The sequence below is a fragment of the Ipomoea nil genome, unplaced genomic scaffold (assembly GCF_001879475.1).
Source record: "Ipomoea nil cultivar Tokyo-kokei standard unplaced genomic scaffold, Asagao_1.1 scaffold1129, whole genome shotgun sequence".
Classification (NCBI taxonomy): domain Eukaryota; kingdom Viridiplantae; phylum Streptophyta; class Magnoliopsida; order Solanales; family Convolvulaceae; genus Ipomoea; species Ipomoea nil.
The window spans coordinates 794,851-821,587 of record NW_017617557.1 but is presented as its reverse complement, the minus strand read 5'-3'; the positions used below and the strand labels follow the sequence as shown (position 1 = coordinate 821,587).

The 26,737-nt window shown below is 32.2% G+C and overlaps 2 protein-coding genes and 1 long non-coding RNA gene across 5 annotated transcripts; all 3 read right to left on the bottom strand.

Annotated features, from left to right (window-relative positions):
• Positions 1-1,253: 1,253 nt before the first annotated feature.
• LOC109183465 lies at positions 1,254-5,435 on the bottom strand. Of its 2 annotated transcripts, none has more exons than XR_002054553.1 (4): positions 5,122-5,435; positions 4,872-5,034; positions 3,874-3,997; positions 1,254-1,534 (listed from the first exon to the last, which is right to left on the bottom strand). It is a non-coding gene; the product is annotated as an uncharacterized LOC109183465 (long non-coding RNA). The 2 variants fall into 2 exon arrangements; XR_002054552.1 differs by having other exon boundaries at positions 3,931-3,997.
• Positions 5,436-8,107: 2,672 nt separating this feature from the next.
• LOC109183464 (putative late blight resistance protein homolog R1A-4) lies at positions 8,108-11,719 on the bottom strand. The gene is made up of 3 exons (XM_019333562.1): positions 8,729-11,719; positions 8,479-8,556; positions 8,108-8,309 (listed from the first exon to the last, which is right to left on the bottom strand). The coding sequence occupies exon 1, from the start codon at positions 11,690-11,692 to the stop codon at positions 8,738-8,740; it is 2,955 nt and encodes a 984-aa protein (XP_019189107.1). The 5' UTR covers positions 11,693-11,719; the 3' UTR covers positions 8,108-8,309; positions 8,479-8,556; positions 8,729-8,737.
• A 9,892-nt stretch (positions 11,720-21,611) lies between these two features.
• On the bottom strand, positions 21,612-24,868 carry LOC109183469 (ycf49-like protein). Of its 2 annotated transcripts, none has more exons than XM_019333568.1 (5): positions 24,451-24,868; positions 24,238-24,316; positions 22,470-22,538; positions 22,068-22,209; positions 21,612-21,982 (listed from the first exon to the last, which is right to left on the bottom strand). In XM_019333568.1, exons 1-4 carry the CDS (start codon positions 24,765-24,767, stop codon positions 22,102-22,104), a joined length of 573 nt encoding a protein of 190 aa, XP_019189113.1. In that variant the 5' UTR covers positions 24,768-24,868; the 3' UTR covers positions 21,612-21,982; positions 22,068-22,101. The 2 variants fall into 2 exon arrangements, with proteins under 2 accessions (XP_019189113.1, XP_019189112.1); XM_019333567.1 differs by having other exon boundaries at positions 21,612-21,981; positions 22,074-22,209; positions 24,451-24,867.
• Between the last annotated feature and the right edge of the window lie 1,869 nt (positions 24,869-26,737).

Genomic DNA, 26,737 nt, shown 5'->3' with positions numbered 1-26,737 from the left:
ATATATATATATATATATATATATATAGGGACGCAGGTGCGAATAAGTGCCCAGGAAGGAAATGCAAACGAATCAGCGCGCGACACGTGTCCAGATCTAATAACTTAAAAAAAACGCGGTGTCATTTTCGTAAATAATTGAACATCGAAGTGCAAGTAAAATCTCTTATAAGTGCACCTATTTTCACCTATAAGTGCATGTAATTTTGCCTTGTTAGCATTCACTTTCCGCAACCATTCATGCACTTGGGTGTGCTTATAACTATGTGTGCAACTATTTATAACTATAGGTGCAACTACTTATAACTATAGGTGCAACTACTTATAACTATTGGTGCAACTACTTTCACCTATTAGTGCATGTAATTTTGCCTTGTTAACATTCATTGATCTGAATTCAGCGGGTAGTAATACTCCTGAAAACCACTCGCAAACATTCATACACCTAGATGCAACTACTTATACCTATGTGTGCAACTACTTAGAACTATAGGTGCAACTACTTAGAACTATAAGTGCAACTAAGTATTGATGCTCAGTGTAAATTTTTACTTGCACCTATAATACATTTTACATGCACTTGTAATACATTTTACTTGCACTTCGATGTTCAATTATTTACGAAAATGCCACCGCATTTTTTAAAAAAATCAGTGTTTCTCATCCATTAGATCTGGACACGTGGACGAACAGAATCCATTCCTATTTCGCGCCTGGGCGAGCCGTTCGCACCCGAGTGCAAGTCTATATATATATATATATATATATATATATATATATATATATATATATATATATATACAAATTCAATGCTGTGTCTGTACAGAATCCCACGCCTGTTCAGAATTCAAATCAAATACATAATAATATTAAAGGATATATTTAAAAGAACAAATTAATAGTCGTGTCTGTTCAGAATATAAAATATATATATATACAAATTTACAAATTCAATGCCGTATCTGTTCCGAATCCCACGTCTGTTCAGAATTCAAATCAAATACATAATAATATTATAGGATATTTTCTCAAAAAAAAATAATATTATAGGATATATTTAAAAGAACAAATTAATAAGGATGCAACAATATTTATTTATTGCACTTCATATTTCCTGCAAAATATATATATATATATATATATATATATATATATATATATATATATATATATATATATATTATTCAATGAATCCTCATTCCTTTGGGATTCCAAAACTTTAGTATGAATATAAAGAGTCCCAAATAAACATTCATAATAGAACTCTAATTCATGGCTTATAAAAGGAGTCTAATATCATTTCATATACATCCCGGTAATTCTACATCACTACAAACACTTTGTTAGATCAGTTAAAAATACCAGTTCAAGTATGCCTCCTCTCTACATTTTGGCCAATCAGATAACACCCATGAAAACCACTTGTGCGTTGAAGGTAAGATGTATTCGTACATATGGAGTTAGAGAATGTAGCGGCAGTGAGGTTGTCAAATGTCGAGAATGCGTGTTCCATGATCGGGAGGTAAGCATCTAATCTATGAAAATAAATTCATCAATTGCAGGGTAATTTGCAAAACCACAACAATATAAATTCTTTTTTAATGTAATTGCAGGGTAATGTCTTACATGCTAATATACCACGTGAGCATGTTGCTAAATTCTAGAATAGATTCGTTGAAGGCAAAGTTTATTGTCTAAAAAATTTTCTGGTTGTTACTAACTTTTATACTTATAAGAGTAGCAATAACAAATTTATGGTCAAGTTAAACTATTCTACCATTGTCAAGGAGTACAAAAATCAATATTTTCGTAGGCACATGTTTCGTTTGAGAAGTTTTAAATCTTTGAAATCAACTGAGATAGACGACAAAGAACTTATTGGTAACTAATCTACTTCATTACTTTTTTTTTTTTTTGATACTGCATTCGTATTTATATTGGATTTAATTCTTTGTAAGTTGTAACTTTCTATATTTTTTTTTTTAGATGTGATTGGAAGGATAATTGAAATATATTCTCCTATAGAAAAGGTCATTGGTGGAAGGCCTTCCCGGTTGATAGACTTTCTTATGGAGGATGAAAGATTTATTATGTGTTAGTTCACAATTTTATTGTAATCTTAATTTTTTTTGGATACTGAACTATTTTTGTGTCTTTAGTAGTAAGGTCGATTCTTGGTACAAAAAAAAGTGCCACTGATCCTATCATTATTTTGATGCAATTTTGTAGGGTAAAAACCTGCTTCAACAGTAAGTTCACATCTCTACTTGATTTTATAGCCTATGTAGTTTTTTATTATTTCATTAATACAAATTATTCTATCTTTTTCAATAGCGGGGGAAACTAAAATTTCATCTTCATATGATGCGACTCAATTATTTATAAATGAAGACATTCCTGAAATAATTGATTTTAGGGAAAGGTAAATACTATCATTGAGTCTTCAAATTTTTCGAGTTTGTGAGTTTTTTTATTCTTAATTTCTGTTGTGTCCACTTTAGCATGTGTGGTGAGAATACTCCTATGCGGAGTATTTGTTCTAATGCAAGTCTATCTGCTGCCAATACTTTTGACACATTCAACCGTGAGTCTATGATTATGAGTACAATAAGTGATGTGTATGAGAAAAGACAGGTATGTTTATTTTAAAGTCCATTACTTATTATAATATAAGCAATAGTCTTCTAGACTGACTTTTTATTTTTATTGATATCCAGTTTGGAGATTATTGAGTTGTCGCGAAGATTGTTGGAATAGAAAGTGGTTTGGACTGGTGTTATAACTCATGCAAGACACGGGGATGTAACAAGAAACTTTCCTTGAATACGAAAGGATTCTATGACTGTTACAAGTGTAAAAGAACATGGGGAGAAGGTATTTTGAGGTACAGAATTAAAGTGAGAGTTGTTGACAGGGATGGTAATGCACCATTCCTTTTATGTGACAGTGAGTGTAAGGAATTGATAGGCATGTCGGCTATAGAACTGAGAGGAAAATATCCACAGGTAATGCACAATTACGTATTAAATGCGTTTACTTTCAAAGTCTAAAACTTATTGTACTATTAATTATATCTAATTCTTGACTTATAGGATAAACAACTATTCCCAAATGAGATTTCATCGTTGTGTTCCATGACACTGATTTTTAAGATTTCCGTGAGAAAAGAACAGTTTCAGCTTCCTAATGCCTTCGCTGTTATGAAGATTATTAACGATCATTCATTGGTTGGTTCCTACTGTCCTGAATTATTGGAAAACTTTGACAGTGATCCAACTTCTAAGCTGGAGTCCAATGACTGTTTTAAATCAGATGAGGTAAAATTGAAATATTTTTACCTTATCAATTCAAATCTATGTCTTAATCCTATATTAAAATTAATAAAGCTTTCTTTTTCAGGAGTTTCTTTCAGAAGGAGAGGGTGAAATCCAGTGGCCTTAATTGGGACTGCAAACGATGTTGAGGATCTAGACTCGGGGAGTTGTCAAAGCGTTGTCTATTAGATGAGTTTTTCTCAAGCAAGACCTCTTCAAAGAAACTACCAATTGAGAACAAGTTGGAGAACACATTTGATGATGCAAATTGACTTTTAAAGAAATTTTAAGTTGAATCATTCTTTTGGTGTTTCGGTACTGGTCCCTTCAAACATTGAAGACATGTTTGGCTTTATTTTTTTAATAAACTTTGAGACTTTTAAAAATCCTTAATAGTTAAGGATTTTGCTATCTTTTTCAGACTAATCTTTATAACGACTCTTTTAAAATCCTAGCAGGAAAGCATTTGAATAACCTAAGTTACTAAAGAAGGGTCTCCTGAAAACAAAATGTTCTAATCAAAGCAACTGAATTACTGAAATGGACAGAAAAACCACAACCTTATTTGCCATATTGCACCCCAAAATTATCTAGCCATCTTTGAAGCTTTGGTTTACCTGGCTCAGCTTCTTCAGTCAACTGCTCAATCCAACTCAGTGTTGACTCTTTCTATGTCTTCTTGGCCTAAATTGCAATTTGAATAAGAAAGATGAATACATTGATTGCTATCTCTATTCCTCCTTCCAAAGTAAAGAATAAAATAAATAGCAATTTCTTTACAAGATTAAAAGTCTCGAAGGTAAATCATGTAATTAATTACATACAAGAGTAGAAACAGGAACTTCATCGCATTTTATTTGTATATTTCGTACATAGAATAGAAGTGTAAGATTTTGAGAAACATTTTTTTCTGAAAAGTAAAACTATGAATGTCATCATCTGCCATTTTCTTGAAAAATGGTATAAGCAACATACTCAGACACACAAATGTAGCATATATTTTACAGGCTCAATAAAAATTGAATAGTCAAGTAGCCTAACAACTTTTACACTTTCCACAATTATTACTTAAATAATTCTGGAGTGGCCATAATTATTGAAAAACATTTAGCTTTAAAATAGTACAAAGTTATCACAACAACAAAATGATATGTGGCTCAACCATTTTAGGGGCCAAAAGACGAAAAATATTAAAAGTATTAAGAAAAATATGTCTAAATACAGTCTAACAGTAGAAAAATATTAAGAAATTTTTTTTTTTTTTTATGATACAGTACACACAACACTCAATTGTATAATCTATATTTTTTTAAGAATACAAATTACAGTTATAGATTTTATTTTTTGTTTTTTATTCTACTTATCTTTAACAGTAACGTTTTATACTTGCTCAACATTCTGCATGTACGGTGAATGAGTTATTTCCAGTAGTCATCTTTATCTGTATGTATTCTTTTGATTTTTTAAATGAAAGTAATTAGACCTGTAAATTTAAAAGTTAGGGTTTATATCTAATTGCCTTAAATGTGATTTTTGGTAGAAAATAATTAAAACTTACCGGATCTTAAGAACACTGTCTGTATCAACCATGGACGATGAAGATTTTATACTTCGTCAACCGTCTGCATGTGCATCTAGGAATGTTTCTAGAGTAGATATTGAGTTGTATTCCTTCTTTTCTTTTTTCTTTTATTTTTTCTTTTTTGCCGTAGTAGTTAGATCTGTAAATAAAATATAAAAAACAAACTTAGGATTTAGATATTGATCTGTAAATTGTTTTTTACCCGTAGAAAATCATCAAAACTTACTGTTTCTTATGAAAGCTCTCTGTATCGCCATGGTTGCCGAAGTTTGTTGCTCGGATCATTAAGCTGCTATGGCGGTGTGCAGAGTAGGTGTTCTTCTCTACTCTGGGTGTTCTTCTCTGCTCTTTCAATGCGCACCTTATGGAACCAACAAACGAAGAGTTCATCCACGATGTTGTTCTTACGGAAATTCAATAAAATTTGTGGTGTGGTAGAGAATGAAGTGATTTCCAAATGGGTACAGGTAGAGTGAGATTGATAGCAATGATATGAGATGAGAGATGAGAGGAAGATAATTGGGAGAAATGGTGAAAGTTGCCTAAAACGTGCTGGATGTCTTTTTTATACTTAGGCTAAATTATTTGCTGGGCTGTGAAATATATATGGGCTGATGGTCCATTAAAATTATAGTATTTACTAATCAGCCCATTATAAATTAGTCTATAATATATATATATATATATAATCCTAATTATATACCCATCTTTATCTTTATATTTAATATACTTATATTTTTTATTTTAATTATTAATTATGTAATCTAACTTTTGTTCATTTTTTATGTCATATACATTATTAATTTTGTATTACCTGATATGAATTTATCACAACTTTATAACATCGTAAAATACTTGCTTAATTATGGACAAAATCAAGCATTTAGGTCCAGATTGCTATAAGAGTAATCCTAACGGATTGAAGATTTTATTTGTAGTGACTTGAACAATGTTAGTAGTTAGTATGTTAACTACTAACGTCGTTTACCCTGAAGTGTTTAATAATGTTTAATATTTTTTTATTTACATAATGTAATATAGAATGCCAAGTAGTTTTTTATCATTAAAATCTTCTTCATATTCTCTTTTGTTCTTCAAATATATTCAATATAATTGGCGTCTAATAAATAAATTGATTTTTGATTAATTAAAATACTACAAACAAATTTTCAAATTATATCCGTGCATCGCACGGGTCAATTACTAGTGTATATATATATATATATATATATATATATATATATATATATATATATATATATATATATATATATGTAAATAAAAAAAAATTAACTATATAAGACTCCTTAATTATGGAGCCTTGGCTCCTAAATTAAGTAGCCTGCCCATCTACATGCCTAGCAGATGGGCATTGCAAGCTTGCCTTGCGGATGAGCATTGCAATTGAAATTATGGAGCATTGAGGCTCTTTGTATAGGAGCCTCAACCTCAAGACTCCATTTCTTACTTCTCCAACTGATGTGGGATAAGTGGGAAAATCTTACTCTATATAATAGCAAAATGTTTTTTGCCAATCAATTTCCCGACTAAATAAAATTGCATCATTTTAAGGTATTAAATACCAATTAAATGAAATTGCATCATTTTAAGGTATATAATGCAGCAAGCATACTTATCTATTTTCAATACATGTTAATCTACAATTATTGTTATTTAATGATGAAGCAGGTAATACATTCCAGTATTTTTAAGTTAACATTTTATTATATAAATTAATTTATTGTTTACTGAAAAAAAAATTAGAGTATCCGATTTTAAAAAATAAGATTAACCTGTTTTTTTATTCTTACAATTTTGTTGATCGACAACAATTTAATTGTTCATTCTAATATAGTTTTGAGAGGGTTTTTTTTTAAAAAAGTTACTAAATCAATTACTAAATTGAAAAAAAAAAAGTTTTTTAAAATTTAAATCAGTTGCATGAACAATAATATTGGAGAGACGAATAAGTTTAAACAAATAATTATTGAACTGATATTAAGTAATTAGAAAATACGATGTATTTCTTAATTTCGTTTTAAACAATAAGTTTTACCCGATGATACTGTATTTATTAGTTTGTTTTAGATCTGTTCCGGTCACCCGATTTTTCAGATCGGCATTTGGGAAAGAAAGCAATTCCACAACGGCCGAAAGCTACGGTCAGATTATTTGAAAAGTTTTTTAGCAGTGAATTACTTGGACGTGCGATGATTTAAAATCGAGTCTGTCAAGACGCCGGAAACAGAGAAGGTTCGCGTAAGTCAGTGAACATTTTAGAGAGAATGAAGAACGCAATAGAGTAGACGGAAGCGCAATCGTCAAAAAATATGGATTAGGGTTTGGTAATCAGGTTTTATAATTGGGTTAATGGGCTCGAGTATTGGGCTGAAATGCAACGTAACTGGATTATATGGATAGATAATTAAATGTTTATTGGGCTTAGCATTGCAGGTTTTATTTTTTCTTTCATGTCATGAAATATTTCATATTTAGTTTAGATTTATATATGTTGTACGTATATAATTATTATTATTAAGCAATGTTTAAGAAAAGATTTTCGTAGTTAGTTTCAATGTATGATGATGATACTGTATTTTTTATTTATATATTGTCAAGTATATGTACTATAGGCTTTAATTGCAAATCATATTAATAAATGTTTTTATATATAAGAAAATTTAATTTCATAATTTTTTATTGTATATTGTTTGATTTCCAAATTTTTAAATTTTTTTTTTATAAAAATGTGTGTGTGTGTGTGTGTGTGTGTATAATTATTTTAATGTACACTTTTTAAATCTCATGTGGTATGTTATAACACAATTCTTTATAATATATGCTAACAGTATGTGATGTTCGATATAACAACCAATTTAGTATTGTTAAAGAAAAATACATTTCAGAATAAGTTTTAATTTCATGATTAATATTTTATTTTATTGTTTTTAAAATATTATAAATAATAAAGTTACTTAAATTTTATGCCGTGCATCGCACGGGGCAAAAACTAGTAAATAGTAAATATAAATATAAATATGTATTTGTATAATAATAATAATAATAATAATAATAATAATAATAATAATTATTATTATTATTATTATTATTATTATTATTATTATTATTATTATTATTATTGTTATTCTCTCTCTCACACACCCATGCATATACATGTATATAAATATAAATATAAATATATAATACCACTTTGATGGTGTGAAGAGTAATTGATGATTTCTCTTCATCTGTATCATTACAAGTTGAGACTTGAGATGAAGAAAAAGCTTTGCACAGAGACTCCAAAACTTGTCTGTCTTTAAGAAGGATATGATGGTGTAAAATGAGTAAACTGTTTTGAGATGATCTTGCAAACTGCAATGCTATGATGATCCTGCAAACTTCAATTCTTGGCTAATCCACAAAAAAAAAAAAAAAAAAAAAAAAAAAAATCAGAGCAAGAAAACAGTTGAAACATTAAATGAAATTCAGGGGCTGAAATATAATGCCAAGGCATCATCCATCAGATCTCTAATCATTCCAGAACGAGAAACCAAAATATATACTATAACAGAGTAGTCACCTGTACATATCCTTCAAAACTCGTCTTGAAACAATTTCTCCTCATCACATTCTTCCTCTGAGATGTTTACTTTTCAGGCTGGAAACAGTAAATTAAGTTTTAAAAAAAAATAGTGAACAGACAGGAGGTAAGGAAATATATAGAGAAAAATGAGATGAAGTGACAGAAAACAAATGACTATTCCTTGCAGATAAACAAGTAGAATGAGATGTGAAATGGTCAGAGATATATTAGAGGAATAGAAAGAGACCTAATATTTTCAGGAACGAACAAGGATGGAATTTCCATAGTTGTTGAGTTGCTCATCTTGAATCCACTTTGCGGAAGTCAGAAGTGAATCCTTACAGTAGTTTAACTCAATCAATGCTAGTGTAGTGATATCCACAAAACCACTAGGAATCTCTTGCAAATGCGTGCATTGATATAACTTTAAACATTCGAGCACAGGAAAATGATCACCCTCAACAGTCCAATATTTGAGATGTATGCTTTGAATTACCAACCACTTCAATCGACGGAACCCTCCATTATGTGGCTCCCATTTTGGGCCTTGGCAAGCATCTATCAATTTTAGAACCTCTAGATTTGGCAACATACCAATAAGCCTCATATCACTCCATGGCAACCAAGTCTTAAAGAATTTGAGCTTCTTAAGATTTGGTAGAAAACTAGTTGCCCATGGAATGTCGCTACATGGAATATGTTTGAAAGAATACCGACTTCTGATGCTTAGTGCCTCAAGCTGCCCCAAGTGCACAAAATTATAAAAACAATTAGCACTTCTACCTTCAATCCCCAACTTTTTTAAATTTGGAATTCTTGTAAATAGATCCGGTGTACAGAGTTTAGAATCCAACCAAGATATATTCTCTAAGTTTCTATGAACAACCGAAGAAGTTTCTAATGAACAAATTCTTTCAACACAAAAATTCCTTAATAGTGGCATTGTCCAAATTGTAAATGCACTAGAGGAATCCCATTTAACAAATCTTCCACAAACAATAAAGCTTTGCATATTCCTATGCTCAAAGAGCTTTAAATAAAGAGGAGGGTGATCATTTCGGTATTGATGGGTCAAAGAAAAGTATCTCAAATGAACAAGACTGGCAAACACATTTACCTCACATGAATTGCTACAGTATCCACATCCAATGTCTACTACTCTTAGCAGTTTCAAGTATGAAAGAAGTTCATCAAGTATATGAAAGTAAAATCTCCTAGAGTAATCAAACCTTGAGTGTAAGGAATGAGATTTGTCAAAGCACTTATCTCCAGACCTGATTTCACTATTCAAACATTCTGATGTATCACTTATCCAACGACAAGATTTTGAAAACAGGTGCTGTGATTCCCTCTTGTAAATTGGAAGCTTTTCATCTCCAATCACATTCACATTCAATAGATTTTCACGTCCAGCTTCTTTCAAGCACAAATCTCGCAATAAATCATGTATCCTTATTTTCTTCATTTCCCCATTATAGCTCAGTTCGCTAACTATAACAAGACTTCTATCAACAAGATTTTGCAAGCATTCCATGGCCACTTTCTCCATATTCACATGCTTCACAGCCCTCAGAAATCCCTCCGCTGCCCATAACCTAACCAACTTCTTCACAGGGATCTCATAGTCTTCTCGAAAAACTCCAAAATACAGAAAACAAGCTTTTAAGTGGTGTGGTAATTGGTGGTAACTTAGATACAGTATTCTGGAACATGCATCATTTGAATCACCAATTACACTTTTTGCAACATTCTTCCACTCTTCCTCCTCCTCCTTTATCTTTGAGAGAAGACTAGCTACTACAATAATGGCCAGAGGTAATCCTTCACATTTCTTCACTATCTCTCTACCAATTTGCTCAAACACTAGAACGAATTCAGTTTTACCAAAGACTTTGCAGTAGAGATTCCAACTTTCATCGGGATCTAAGAAAGGCATGTTAAGAGGAGAGTTACCTGAGCTAGCATATTCTCCCACCTCTTTGAGTCGAGAAGTCAATAGTATGCGGCTTCCATTATTATCATCTGGAAAGCATCTTTGCACACTATCCCAAGGAGTAGTGCTCCATATATCATCCATCACTATCAAATATCTTTGTTCCTTCAAGTGTTTACGCAGGCATTCAGCTAGTTGGTCTTGGCCACCAACTCTTGATGTTGCAGTAACACAACTAAGAAGACATTGGAGCATTTGTTCAACGTTATACTCTTGGGATACAGTAACCCATGCTCGCTTGTAGAAATGAGAAGTAATTGACGGATGTTCATAAACTTGGTGTGCTAGAGTGGTCTTGCCTATTCCTCCCATGCCAACAATTGAAACAACTTGTCTCCCCTTAGTTGTTTGTTGCGTGAGCAGCTGATCCAATATCTTCTCGAACAGCTTGTCGCATCCGACCATTCTACTGTTGTCAAACTTTGAAGTGTTTTTGGACAAGTTACTCACAATAATTTTCTTGTGTAGTAGTCCTCTTCGTCGGATCCTAATCAACTCATTCTTGAGGTAATCAGTCTGTTTTTCTGCTTCATTAAAGATTTGATGAAGCCTGAGCAGGCAAGCTGTTACATGAAGACTATCATTTGCTAGATAAATGGCAGTCAACTCCATCTCAATCCTTTCTTCCAATTCGAACGATGCATCTCTGATCTGCGCCTCTAAATCTTTCATCACCCTCGCATCATCATAGGGGATCTCAGATTTCTCAAGACTTTGTTGCAGCAAGCCCAGATTTTGATGGAGAGAAACTATCTTTTGTTTGACTTCAGCCACCTCCCTGAGTCGAGAAGTCAAAAGTATACTATCCCAAGCAAGCTGCAGCTTTCCATAAAGCCTGGGGAAGCAAGTCTTTATACGAGGACGACGCTTTGATGATGCTTCTTCGTTCAACTCCATCTGTCTGATCCGAGCCTCAAGAATTTGTTGCAGCACGCCAAGATTTTCATTTTTGGCATCTCTGATCTGTGCCTTTAAAGCTTCAAGCTGCTGCAGCTTTTCACTTTTAATCAACTTCTTCTCCTTGGCGTAATAATCAGTCTGTTTTACTGCTTCATTATTGGTAATCTCGGATTTCTCAAGAATTTGCTGCAGCAAGCCAAGTTTTTCATTGCCATCTCTAATCTGTGCCTCTAAATCATCAAGAGGAAAGGCTGGTTGTGATTGCAAGAAATGTAGAGAAAGTGTTTCCATAAGCGAAGTTACAGCAGCGTAAGCCATTTAATTTGGGTTGGAAAATCAGAGCAGAACTCAGAAGAATTACAAAGATTTCGTTGGTCAACGCAAGAGTTTAAATAAACGTGATTTTTAAATTAGAGCTAAGTTTGCCTAGCTTCTTTCTTTCTTTCTTGTCATAATTGCAATTTTAGTCCCTAAATTATAGGACAAGTGCAAGTGTAGTTCTTAATTATCATAATTGTTGTAATTTGTTTTGGTCGGTTGGCATGTTAACTCCTAAACGGTGAACTTGCAAACAATATTGTGAAAATAGAATGGACATAAAAATAATGATATAAAGAACAGAGAAAATAGACACAGAGAAATCACCGGAATCGCTTTATTCAATTAATCTTTACATATATATAATATAATACTAGTAATTCACCCGCGCGATGCACGGGAAAAAATTATGTTATTATAAATATAAATAAAAAAAATAGAAAAAATAAAAATATTTTAAATTGTTTAATATAATAATATTTTTGAGCTTCCATTGGTCAAGTATTTATTATTTTTATAGAATATAAAATTATAATTAAAATTTTGTATGGTTAATATAATCTCTATTCTCTAATTATGTACATATTCAAATAAACTTATAGAGAGGATTTACATAATTACATTGATTTATTCTTAATTGTATTTCATCTATATTATAATTTTCACAATACGAATAATAACTAAGATAATTACATTTAGAAAGCAAATTTCAAATTTTGTATGAGTAAATTTAAACTCTAATTGAACACATTTTTTTATATGGTTATATAATATATTCTTTATGCACATGGCATTCCATAAACTCAAATGTAATTTTATAAGTCCAAGACCACTTTTTGTACGTGGAGATAATTCAAATATATTTTTTTTCTTTTAAAAGTCCTAAGTTTAGACATCCAGAAAAACATTAAAGACCCATACGATATATACATTTATATATATTTAAATTTTTATTTATGGCTTAAATGATTTTTTTTTATTCTGAAGTCCAATAATTGACCCACGGTCCGCAACATTTGCTTTCTTCATCCCTTCTCGCTTCTACCATTTCTTTGAAGCATTTGAGATGGAGAAAAATTATATGTAGAGGCTTGCATTAATTGCACTGTTTCAGATATCGAATAGGCTTTCATCGAAAATTTAATTAATATTGTAATCCAAAGAACCACCATAAATAACAAAAGCATATCAAATAGACTTTCATTGTAAAGCCAGAGATTTAATTAATATTGCATCGTTTCATATTTTCTATTAATCGGGAATCGGAATCCTTAATCTTAATATCATAACATTTAATAACTCCATTAATTCAATAAATGTAATCCTTTGTTATGAGCGAGAAAAAAAATAGCTATTTTATTTTTCAAATGTTGTGCTTTTTTTTTTTAGTAAAAGATGTTGTGGCTAATTTAATTTATAGCTAGTAATAATAATAATGTTGGTAATTAATTGTAAAATTAATTGTAAAATTAATTACTTCCCAACCATATAGCTTTATTATATGTAAGATAATAATAAAGGAAGGAAGTAAATAAGATAACCGTTACAAAACATCACCGTAAATGCTCCTAATGTCAATAATAATGTCCATATTAAAAATCATTTGATAACACTCCCCTTGGACATTATATTACCATAATCTTGCCTACTTAAAAACTTTCTAGAAAAATCCTGTGGAAAAAACCTAGACAAGAAAAGACTACAAAGTATATTGGTAGTATATTTAAATATATAGCATGCCTCATTAAAAATCTCAGTAGAAAAACCACGTGGTAAAAAAACTTAGTTGAGAAAAAGAGTACATGTTGTACTGGTTGACTCATTAAAAACCTTACTAAGAAAATCCTGTGGAAAAAACTTAGTTAAAGGGAAAGAGAGTACAATTGTAAGCCTTCAAAGGGTAATCTTTATGATTTTGGGGTTTGTCTACTTAAGCATTTATTTTGCAGCTTTTTCCCATTGACATTGCTACATCATACTCATGCTTTGTTAAAAATCACACTAAAAAACTCAATGGGAAAAAAGTTTAGCGAGAAAAAGAGTACATGATATGTATATATTGCAAAAGTAAAACTGTTAGTCCTTTAAAGATCCAATCTACAAGATTTATTCGAGTGAATGTACTTTATATTTCCGTCTCACCCTAAAGATAATAATCTTCAAGTTCTATATAGCATAAAGTCATTATTTCAATAGAGTGTAGAGATGAGATATAGTACAATCTTTAGGATTGTCATTAGAATTTTATAAAATAATCTTATGACTTTTCTGGAGCATAAGTGGGTTGAATATTTTTATATAACTTGTCTACTATCCTTTTAAATATATCAACTTAAAATTTATACAAGACAAACTTTATTATCCCCATATAATAGTGGAGGTAAAGCAAAACATAACCAATTGGGATTTGGCATCATAAGGGTCAAACAAAGAGCTAATACCCAAGTAGCCTAAGAAAAACACTCATTGCTTTATTGCATGAATTTCAAAAATCTTTATAAATCAAGGATATTTTAAATATTATTTCAATGTTCAAATGTATGACGGGCACTAAGTGTTGCCATGCTAGTAATTTTATTGCAAGGACAATGTCAGTCCTGATGCGATCATGGAATTTCTGATTCTATGATAGTGCCCCACTTAGCGATGAAGTAATTAATAGACTTCTAGTCTCCAAAATATCCTCATTATCTAGATAGTCTTTTATCTACTTCGAGATATTTGGACGGCAATTAATATACTAAAGGATATATTTAGGACATTTTCAAGAGGGACTTATAGGTTTCCTTCTAGGAAACGATATTTGAGTTTCCCAATCACATATACAATTTCTAGGCATGTTTCTAATATGAATTATGATAAGGAAAATTCTATATGTAATCCCATTTTCTACTCCCAACTTGCACTCCCACACATAAAACCTTGATGTAAACATTTGTATTGGGACCCACATGAAAAAAATAGCTTATCAGAACTCGCCACATCAGGGAGTAAGATTAGGGAATACATGTAGTAGAACTCTTATGATAATATACTTTCATACTTTCTTCTTGGGGAGAAAATATTTTTAGTCAATTTATTGACTACAAGAAAGATCATAATTTGAATAGATACTACAAAGTAATAGAGTCAGTAGCATTCAAGAAAAAAAAAAAAAAAAAAAGATTATAGTTAGTAACTTACTAACTTTTACACTTCTTGTTTTGTGATTTTCGTTTATCACATTTTGAGAAAATTCATCAAGAATTTTAAATATAAGTAACCAATTATTCATATAAATATGTGATAACTATGTCTATTATCTATATATCTAATTTATTAAATGCTAGTTTTGTCGAATAGCAGAATATAATGTCATGACCAATATTGGGTCTCTACGAAAACCCTCAACTCGCCTTTTTTTACATTTATTGTATTTTCATGACACCTTCTAGTGTATATATTTCTTTAGCGAGTTTTGATTTGTATGCCTTAATTGCTCGTTTCTATCAAATTAAATTAGTTAGCACGCTTCGGGTGTTATACTACTGTTTTAATTTTGAATCCAGATTTTAAGTATTTATGAATAATTAGGGACAAAATATGTTGTCAACAACTGTAACAGCTTTGTAAATATCTTTTATACACATCACCATGTAATCTACTCCCTTAGAGCATCCTTATTAACAAATATCTTACACAGTTCCCACATCCATCAGATCTCTGAGAAGCCCGCACAGACCATTTCAGCATCCATCCTAATACCATATTTTGTTACTCTTGAAACAATTAATTCGTAAAAAGAAAAGGTGAACACAATTAGATAGAAAATGAAATATGAGATACAAGTGAGGGAAAATAGATCATAGATGATTATCCATTGCTACCACAGCCATGAAAAATTCAAGATATATCAGAGGGATAGAAAGAGACCCAATATTTTCAGAACGAACAAGGAAGGCATCGATCATTTCCATAGTTGTTTTGCTCATCTTGAATCTACTTTGCAGAAGGCAGAACGGAATTCCTACAATGGCTTAACTGAATCAATGCTAGCTAGTGTGGCGATATTGGCAAAACCACGAGGGACTTCTTCCAACCAATAGCCCTCATTTATCTCTAAACATTCGAGCATAGGGAAATGGTCACCCACAGTATTCCAATATATTAATTACCAACATCTTCAACCTACAGAACCCTCCATCATATGTCTCCCACTTTAGACCTCTACAAGTATTTATCAGTTTTAGAACCTCCAGATTAGATAACAAACTAATAGGGCTCAGCTCACTCCACTATAAATTAGACTTCAAGAAGCTGAGCTTCTTAAGATTTGGTAAAATAGTTGCCCATGGGAATCGGCTCAATGGAATATGTTTGAGATAACGGCAGATGCTTAGTGTCTCAAGCTGCCCCAAGTGCATAACATCATAAAGCCAATCTAGATTATTATCATAGTATCCACCACCAACCCCCAACTTTTTTAAACCGGAAGCATTGTAAATAGACCCTTTGTACATGACTTAAAATCCAACCAAGATATATTCTCTAAGTTTCTATGAACAACCGATGGGATTTCTAATGAAAAATTTCCTTCAATGCAAAAATTCCTTAATTGAGGCATTTTCTAAATTCTATATGGTTCAGGGGAATACAATGTAACACCATCCCCACTAACAATAAGACTTTGCAAATTTCAATGCTCAAAGAGCTTTACATCAAAAGTTTCATCTGTAGACAAAGCTAAGTATCTCAAATGAACAAAATTTTAAAGAAAATTTAGTGCATTTATCTTTATCTCAAAATCTACCTCTTATGTCTAATATTCTTAGCAGTTTCAAGTGTGAAATTAGATGGTTCACATCTTCATTATTCCAAAAATAGTAAAGATGAGTTCAATGAAGGGAATGAGATTTGTGAAAGCACTCATCTACAAACCTTAGTTCACAATGGAAAGATCTTGAAATATGACTTAACCAACGACAAATATTTATAATTTAGTCACTTTAATTTTGTGACTGATTGAGACAAAAAATTTAAACTCATGGTAATTAAGGACTAAATTTAAACTTGGTCTATAATTTAAGGATGAAAAGAAAAATATTATTCTTTGTGTTTCAATTTTTGCTTCATTGATTTGAGTCTCAGTGTGGGCAATATTGACTCTTTGTGCTTAGTAGGTTGAGAAAGTAGTTATGAACACTATTGACTCTTTGTGTTTCAGCAGATTTAGAAAGTGAAAGTTGATTTTAGCGGTGATTTGTTAGTGAGTGTCGTCCTCTTGGAATAGCCATAAGGGAATTGAGTAAGAGGGGTTAAACACAATATCATTAAGTGTTTGAAAGCTAACCAAATTGAAATGCTTGTTTGCATAGAGACAATTATAAAACAAATAAATGATTAAGTGATAGTCAAGGATAAAAGAAAGGACTTAGATCAAATAGCAATGTACAAATGTTCCTTAGTGTTCTAAGATTCTTGGCTAAACCATGTTCAACAACGAATGCAAGGAACTTAAGTCAATATCAATGCCACTCTTGTGGACATTGGACTCTCAACAAGGTTCTAATCCTATTTTCATAGCAATTAGACTAGGTGAGGCAATTAATCAAACATCTCGTGTGCTCATTTCCTTCTAATTCCCCTTTCTCAAGAGTAAGTTAGAAATGTGACAGGTCTGGCTATGGTGAATCCCTATTAGGTGAAGCACCAAACCCAACGACCTCTTGCATAGTTGGGCCCTAACCAAACAAGAGTGCATACAATTCTCCAATTTCACAGTTACATTCATTTTAGAAGCATAGCAAAACCTAGACTTGGCAATGCAATTCATATTGGCATTCATACAAAGCAATTCAATCTAAATCCCTAACTAGTTTAACTACTCATAGTGGAATTAACAAATTAATAGCAAGTGAAATAACTAAAAGCACTTGAAATAATATGCAATGAATTCAAGTACAAAAGTAATTTGCAAAATAGGAGAATAAGAAATAAACTCTTACTTGATTGAATTTGTAAACGGTAAATCTGAAATTGAAGTAGAAATTGTAGTTACAAGTGGTAACGTTTCCCTAAATCTTCCAAGAATTGATAGATTTATAATGGATAGATGTTCTAAAACGGAGTTGTGGAGAGAAAACCTAAGAAAAATCTTAGAAAACTACCAGATCCCCTCAAAATAACTCCTCCCTTCTATTTATACTAAAGCCATCGCGCCAAAAAAAACTGCCTCTGGGACGCTTGGTCACGATGGGGGTCACGGCGTGACACCCATCGTGACCAGGCCAAAGCTTTGCTGGTCCCAGGATGTCACGCTGCAGCTCACGGCGTGACAAGCAGCGTGACTCCTGGGATCCGCGAAGTAGTCTGCTAGTCACAATGGGGGTCACGGCGTGACCTCCACCGTGATCAGCAGACTACTTTCAGATGGTTAGGTTGTCACGTTGCGGGTCACAGCGTGACCAGCAGCGTGGCACCTGACCATCTGAAAGCCAGCCGGAGTGTCACTTGTTGCGTCTTCTCCATCGCTCCGATGTTCCGTTGGTTGTTGCTATCATCGTGCTCTTCCGTTTGTGAACCACATTGCTTCAATATCATCTTGATTTGTCCTCATTTTGAGCTCTTGTATGCTCCGATCTACATTTTTCTTCCTCAAACTATCAACACCTTAAATATGCTTCATGTGCGTATAAACACCTAATGTTCACTTAGAAATTAGTACAAACGAAGCATAATTATAGACTAATTCAAGGCTTATCAGAAAGTAATTGTAAACACATTGTGCTTAAGTACTTAAAAAAAAAAAGTTATTAGTTTGGTCGCTATAATGTTTAAACAATAGTTTCTATATCTAGAATGCTTTTTGTGAGTTGAATTTAGTATTTTTTTTTAGTGGTATAAAATAGGCAATATTCAACAATACAATACATATATCCTCTCCATATATATTTTCCTTATATTTTTTCATATACTTGTTACTGATTGTATTTGTCCGAACTGTCCAAAGATCATAAAACCAACAATTTTAGTAAAGCTACATTAGTGGAGACTTTTGCATTATTATATTATGTAATCTTTCCATCCTATTTTATGTGTTGGGTTTGGTTAACGAGACTTGAATGAAGTTATTTATAGTTTAATTTTTTATAAATATTAAGTTTAGAATTAGTATATATAAAATTTATATATTTAAAAACTACAATAAAAGTATTATTAAACATAAAAAAATTAATTTTAAAAATTATAAAAAATACTAATAAAAATTAACAAAAAATAAAGATTTTTTTTAACTAATGAATAGTAAATAAAACATATAATATAAATTAATGGGACAGAAATGGTAATTTTTTTAATTTTGTCACTGTTGAAGTAACGTTATTATATATATATATATATATATATATATATATATATATATATATTGTACCATTCACACTTTGAGCAGCGTAAGCCATTTGATTCTCTCTGGAAGAGGAAAAGTTACGAAGAAATGAATGATTAGAACGAACAGACATTATTGTTGTCAAAAGAAAATAGGATAGAAAAGTAGAAGACAAACATTAATTGTATTAGCTAGTAAAGCTGCATTAGTGGACAACTTTTGCATTATTATAATTTTTTTGTCACTGTTGATGTAACCTTAATTATATTATTATTATTAGTATATATTTATTGTACTTAATTATCAATCATATTTACTTGTCCTACACCTACTGGCTTCTGCAAAGTTGGATTCAAGATGGGCAATAATGCAACAACTATGGAAATGCCCTGCCCTCCTTTGTTCACTCCAAACAGATTAATTAGGTTCTCTTTCTATCCCTCTGTCCATTTCACAATTCAACTTTTGATGGAGAGTAGGGGAATTTTTATGAAGACAAACCTGAAGCCCTCTTCATTCAATTAACCTAGCATGGATTATGATGGCAGATTTTAGAAAGGCAAACAGACCATTTAGGGGTGTTTGGTAAATAGTATTTAAAAAAAAAAAAACATGCTCAAAGTAGCTTTTTTCGAAAAGTTTTTTGAGAAAGTCATTTGTATGTAATCAGCTAACAGCTAATTTACCAAAACACTTTTTTACAATCAGCTAATAGCCATTTACCAAACACCCATTCTCAAAAAACTGAAAAACTGTTTTGATGTGCAGCTTTTTGAATTTGAGTGTCTTGGAGCAATAAGTTGTTATAAAAAGCTAATTAATCAAACACTCATATTCTATTAAAAAAAAAAAACAAAAATCAAACACTCATATTGGTTGTTTAACTAAGTCAAACAGCTAATAGTGGTGAAACAAAACCAAAATTGGCTGATAGGTTAACTATTTTACCAAACATGGCCTTAATCTGATTGAAACTTATGGCTGATTTTTTTTAGGTAACAAGGAAAATGTGCAACCACTCTCCAAGGGTGTACACTAGGTAAATCTCACTTTATGACCACATCCCGTAAAGAAGCAAAATGAAGTAAGTAAACTATCCTGCCTAGCTTGCCCATAGTTAACTGGTTCAAATCAAAATGACGAATAGATTGCTCTGATTAGAAGTTGAATTTGTAACTTTTTAGCATGGTTGCAGTAGGCGCTAGGCGCTAGTCGGGCGCCCGGACAGTGCCTAGCGCCTAGGCGCTCTAGCCGGCGCTAGGCGGGCGCCAAAAAAACAGTGGTAGACTTGCAGTTTGACAATTTTAATGAGGTTGTTTTCAACATTTAATCAAATAACCAGGGTTGTAAAAATCGGTCTAGACGCCTGCCTAGGCGGGCCTAGGCGGGCCTAGGCGCTAGGCGCCTCTAGACTGTGGTGATTTCCCCCCTAGGCGTCCGCCTAGGTTACCGGCTGCCTAGGCGTCCGCCTAGCGCCTAACTCGGCCGATTTGGCCGCCTAACGTCTAAGTTAGTCGAGTTAACTCGTCCATTTCGGTCGAGTTAACCCGATCGGCTCGGCCTATTTTTTTTTATTATATATATGTGTGTGTGTGTGTGTGCGCGCGCGCATACATATATATAATATGACATATATACACTCGTAGACTAGTTAGATACTTTGAATTTTTGGATAATTGAAGTATTTGAGTATTTCATATTTTTAATATTGTTTTAATGTTTTTTTTTTTTTGAAAACCATTGTTTTGATGTTATGACTTATGAATTATCATTAATTCATTTATTTGGATGTGTTATTTGATTAAATGTTGAAAACGACATCATTAAAATTGTCAAACTGCAAGTCTACCATTGTTTTTTTAGCGTCGCCTAGATTCCGCCTAGGCGCTAGGCGTTGTCCGAGCGTCCGACTAGCGCCTAGCGCCTACTGCAACCATGATAATTACGACATAATCAAGGGATCAAAATGGTCTTTAATTTTAAAAGAAAAATTATGAAAAAACCAAGGTTGTTAACAACTTGCAACCACATTGGCATAATGCAAGGTCGCGGGCTTTTGTTTTTTATTTATTTATTTTTTTCCCCTTTATTCTTGAAAAAACCAAAATGTATTTCAGAAGAACTTAATTTTTATCTCTCATTTCTCTTCCACATCAACAAACATTCCTTAAAAAGTGTGCACAAACTCCCATTGGAGTTGCTCTAAGACTTTGTATTATATTGTTTTCCTTAAGTCGAGACTTTGTATTATGTAATCAGCTATAAACTAACAGCTAATTTATCAAACATATTTTTACAATCAGCTAATGCTAGATTGCTATCAACTACTCAAACTCACTAACTCAATCAGCTAACAGCAAATAACTATCTAGTATCACGGCTGGAAATTATGGAATTTTCGACCACCTGAAAGTGATCTTAAATCAAGTCGAAAGCCTTGTTCCGACCACTTTTGGTATCCAGAAAAACCTTTGTTGCTATTTCTGGCCACTTTTTGCTTTCAACTTGATTTAAGATCACTTTCAGGTGGTCGGAAATTTCATAATTTCCAGCAGTGTATTTACCAAACACTCCCAATAATAATAAGTAATTGGTTAACGAAGACAACTAAGTAGTTCCAAGATGTAAATACATGTCATGTTCATATGACTAAAATAGGTACAAGAAATTTACATGGTTTGCAGCAAGATAGGTGAAGATCAATCCCCTTTGTTGACACAACTCTCCAGCCACCAAAAAGGGAGAATATTTGTTCCATTAGACAGCACAATACATACTGGCAAACACCTACCAAAAGACTTCCCAATCTTCCAATGGAAAATAGAATATCTTCAATAGTCTTTCTTCCCACTTAATGGTGCTTTCTTTAATGAACATACCGATAAGTTGATAAAATGCAATTGTTTGCATAAATCTCTGCTATTTCCTGAAAATCAAATGAGGGGTCGGTCCTGAACAAATGTTTTGTTTTAGCAGAAAAGAATGACGAGACTGAATAAAGAAATAAGGTAAAGTTACCGGTGAGTAAGGAGGATTAGTATAATCCTCACAAACTTTTGGAACTCTCTTGTGACGATTTGTATATGCGGAATGCAGCAATACACATTGTGGCGTTACCAATCACAGTCAAAGCTGCTTGAAGAGCCACTAAAACCTAATATGCAAGCGGGGAGTGTAAGCGTTAATTTTACACGGGGAAACCAAAAGGAGGGTTAAACGAAGTTATACGCATTGATGAAAAATGGGAACACAATAACAAAAGGATGAATAGTTGCTTCATAACATAGTAGAAAGTGGAGCCCTAAAATGCGTATTTGGATTTCGACTCTCATAACTGACATGAACATTGCAAAAAGTCTCTATATTTAACAAAATATCGACCTTCTATTTTTCCTAAGATGAACTTTTGTTTACCTCGAGAGACTCGGAGTTATAGAAGAAATGCCATGTGCAGGCACAAAATGCTCCACCTAGCAACGGCACCTACATAAAAAAATTCAGACGTGAATTCAGGATAACTATCGCATCCAACCTGAATCATTTTCCAATGCTACTAATAGTCCTTTTTCATCTGTTCAAAAATATAGATTCATTAACAATAGACTCGAGCCGGTTCTTAGTTTAAAAGCCTAATCTTTATATGGAAACTTTTATACATTCTGAAAATATTACTGCATCTTCCCATCATGAATCTGCAATACTGACGGTTTTACTACTCTTTCTAACTAACCTTTCACTCAATCACTATACTGAATTACACATCTGATGGTTTTGTGCACATTAAACATAAACACGAAAGAGATTCACAAAAAAAAAAAAAAAAAAAGCCTGTTCGTGGGTTTGAAAATAAGAAACTCGGTTCAAGTCAAGCTAGCTACCAACAGTCCAACAAACCTCCTTAGACGGTATGTATAATACACTCAGCTAAGGAGTACTTCCCTACTTTGTATTACTGCCTAAAACCTAGTGGCTATTCCAACCAAATCAATTCATTGGCCCTGCTTGGTAAATGGCTGTTAGCTGTTAGCTGATTGGGTTAATTAGAGGGTATAACTAGTTGATAACATTAGCTGATTGGGTTCCCCTACCAAAAAAAAAAAAAAAAAAAAAAAAAAAAAAAAAAAAAAAAAAGCTGATTAGGTTAATTAGAGGGTATAACTAGTTGATAACATTAGCTGATTATAGAAAGGTGTTTGGTAAATTAGCTGTTAGCTGATAGTTGTTTGGTATAATTTCTTTTCTCAAAAAGCTAATTGAAAAAGTTGTTTTGAGTAGCTTTTTGAATTTTAGCATTTAAAGTTACAAAAAGCTAATTAACCAAACACTTATATTGATTTGTTAACCAAGTGAAACAATTAATAGTGGTCAATAAGCCAAAATTGGCTGATAAGCTAACATTTTACCAAACAGGGCCAATTATCTTTCCCTAATGTTAATTGCAATTCATCAATCTCTACCGATGAAATCCAAAAAAAAAACAAGAAAGAAGTTGTCCACTCTAAATATTTAGCTTCAGCTTAAGTCTTTTGCATCAAATTCTACAAGCATTTAACTATTGAAAACAATAAAATTCCTATATCAGATTATCAACTAATTAATAGATGAGTGTTAAAGCTCAACTTTATTAAAAAAAAAAACTGTAGATATTTCAGACTTCTTTGAATACTGCATTCAAGCAGAGAACATGGAACTAGCATTGATGAAGTTTTACAGCAAATTAATGCACATAGTTTGAACTTCTGCTCTGCAAGATTATACTTCATTCTTAAAAGAAAAGCACAAAATGAGAAAATAAGATAACACTAGAGAAGAATTTCCAATACCCTCATATCAAGTATCGACATCATTCAAAGAACCACTTACAAGGATTTGACTCAATAAACAGTCACAGAATACCTCATTTAGTCATTTCACAACGGCTAACGGGCTAAGCATCATTCTAACAGTTGCCAGCCCTTTATAAAGACTCCCAGAAAATTCTATTCAGATCACTTTTAACTTTTTTTTTTTTTTATGCTGGAAAACTTGGATTGCTAATTTAATAAAAAAAAAAAATTAAATAGAAACATAGAATACGTATTGAAGATCATAGCTTTTGAGGGATCAAACAGCAAATCAAAATTTAGTAGAGAAAGTGGAAATTGGGAAATTGATAAGAACAGTAAATACTATACTGACTTACCATACCCCATGATAGCCCCTTCCAAGATTCATATCCTGACTTCTCCCCGTATTGCCAAACCAAAGCCATTGCAATAACCCTTTTAATTTTGAAATAAAGCAATGAATCAATAAACCCCTCATTTTATTTAGAACAGATATGGAAGGGACTACATAGCTAAAGCCATGAGAGTACGAATAGGGTGAGATAAATAAGAATGAAAAGCAATATTACCATTCAATAACACTGGAAACATGAATAGTCCAGGTGGGTAAAGACAGAGCATTGGCAGGTTCAGCAAACTGCACAGAGGATGAAGCCATTGCAGCTTGCTCGGCAGCAGAAGCAGGTCCGGATATGGAGATTAAAGCAAGACCAGCAACCCCCAAAACCGTAGCGAGGGTTTTTTGGTTATTGAAATCAATGGGGGGTATTGGGTGGAAAACAGCAGAAAGAAAAGTTGGGGATTTTGTGACTGAGGAAAGTTGGGTTTGTTTGGGCTTAGGGAAAGGTAGGAACTTTGAAGGAGATAATAAGGTTAGAACTGCCATCTTTTGATATCTTGAAAGCTTTGTTGCTGAAATGAAGATGTCAAGGGAGTGAAGTCTGGGAGTGGCAGTGGAATTAAGCAGTTGGCAAATTCACTCTCACTAGGGGGTAGTTTTGGAAATATAAGTAAAAATAGGCCTTTAGCCCAATTGGCTGTTGCCCGGAGCTTATTGGACCAAAACCCACATAGCCTGCATTAATTGGATCTGTTTTTCTTGGCCCAACTAATAACTCCTTCAGAGAGAGAGAGGGAGAGAGAGTGTGTGAACTTATCTTATTGTGTAAAATTAAGAATCTGTGCATCCCTGTGTTGCATTATCCAACGGTCTAGAATATGATGCACAGAAAAAGTCAACCAAAAACACTTTGCACAACGTGTGCGCACTGTATTTGTAGTGCACTACGAATGTGCATTGTGTTATAAATGACATGCACCATCCACTATTCTAGTTAAAGGGTTTAGATTGGTTCTTGAATTCACATGTTAATATAGGTTCTAATATAAACTTAAATCTATATAGGGGATGGTTCACATGCAAAACTTCTCCCAGGTGAAAAATGGAGTGAGATATGACTCGTTGATCTAATCTAGATCAACGACTCAAACTGAAGGAATTTTTTTTTTAAACGCGCTTCCTGGCAACATGAATGCAAATGATTAAGTGTTTCGAACTGACGCACCTTAAGCTGGAAAATAATGCACTTTAAGCTTTAAACATACACACCAAGTTGTTCTCCCATATGGGAGGTTGTGGGTCAGAGACTCCGAGCCTCAGTGGGGGCTCAACTCTTTATACTTCAGTATGTTGAGAAAGTATTTATAAACAGATATTGCATTGTAACAGAGTAAGTAGTACTAAAAAAAAAAAACATACACACCTTAAGGGGGCGTTTGGTTAAAGTAATATTAGCTTACTTCTGTAAAGTGATTGTGGTAATGTTATATTATCTTGTTTGGTTGAAGTTATAAGATTATCTAATAATGTTATATTATCTCAAAGTTGATGTAGCCTCTTAGTTAATCTAAGATTACCTTGAAATATTCCAATTTTGCCACCATAATAATAATAATAATAATAATAATAATAATAATATTATTATTATTATTATTATTATTATTATTATTATTATTATTATAATAAAGCGGTATAGTCGGGTGAAAAGAGAAGGAAAAATAAATGGGTTGCATTTATTTTCGTCCAAGCATTGGTTCTGTCAATGCTATTAAATTATCGTCCAAAATTAATTTTAAAAATGATAGTATTGAGATATTTTACGCCGCTTATATGAAAGGGAAGAGTATTAATTGCAGCCCCATATTAATTATTATTATTATTATTATTATTATTATTATTAAAACCCGTTCTATTAACCAAAAAGTGGAATTTCCACTTTTTGTAGCTCCAATATATTATTATTATTATTATTATTATGTTAAAGTATTGTGTAATAAATTTTGAACTATGAAAAAAAAAAAAAAAGACTTGCAAAATTACCAAAGTGAATCATTTTCTATGAGGGCACTTAAATAATTGATATAATATAACCTCTAACCAAACAAGTTAATGTACTCTGTACATTCCTACAACTTCAACCAAACACATAAAATAATCTTACATTCCCTTAATATGACATAACCTTCCCGGTATCAATCCTATTACATGGGGTAATCCAAGATTCCGTGAAGCAAACGACCTCTAAGAGTTAAACTGATGCACCTTAAACTAGAAAGTGACACACCTTAAGCTTTAAACTTAGGTTTTTTTTTTTTTTTTTCTAATTGTGCTTCAATTCATTCTGGACTGTTAATTTTGACAAGATCAAAGACTGTGATTAATCTGCACATTTCACCTAGAAGAAGCTTCGCACCTGATCCCTTGTATACAATAAATATATATATATATATATATATATATATATATATATATATATATATATATATATATATATATATATATATATATATATATAT

Coding starts and splice junctions, on each gene's coding strand:
- LOC109183464 (XM_019333562.1), bottom strand. CDS start 11,692: ATGGCTTACGCTGCTGTAACTTCGCTTATGGAAACACTTTCTCTACAT.
- LOC109183469 (XM_019333568.1), bottom strand. CDS start 24,767: ATGGCAGTTCTAACCTTATTATCTCCTTCAAAGTTCCTACCTTTCCCT. Junction 22,539..24,237: donor AGGGGCTATCATGGGGTATG/GTAAGTCAGTAT, acceptor TTTTTTATGTAG/GTGCCGTTGCTAGGTGGAGC. Junction 22,210..22,469: donor ATAACTCCGAGTCTCTCGAG/GTAAACAAAAGT, acceptor CTTGCATATTAG/GTTTTAGTGGCTCTTCAAGC.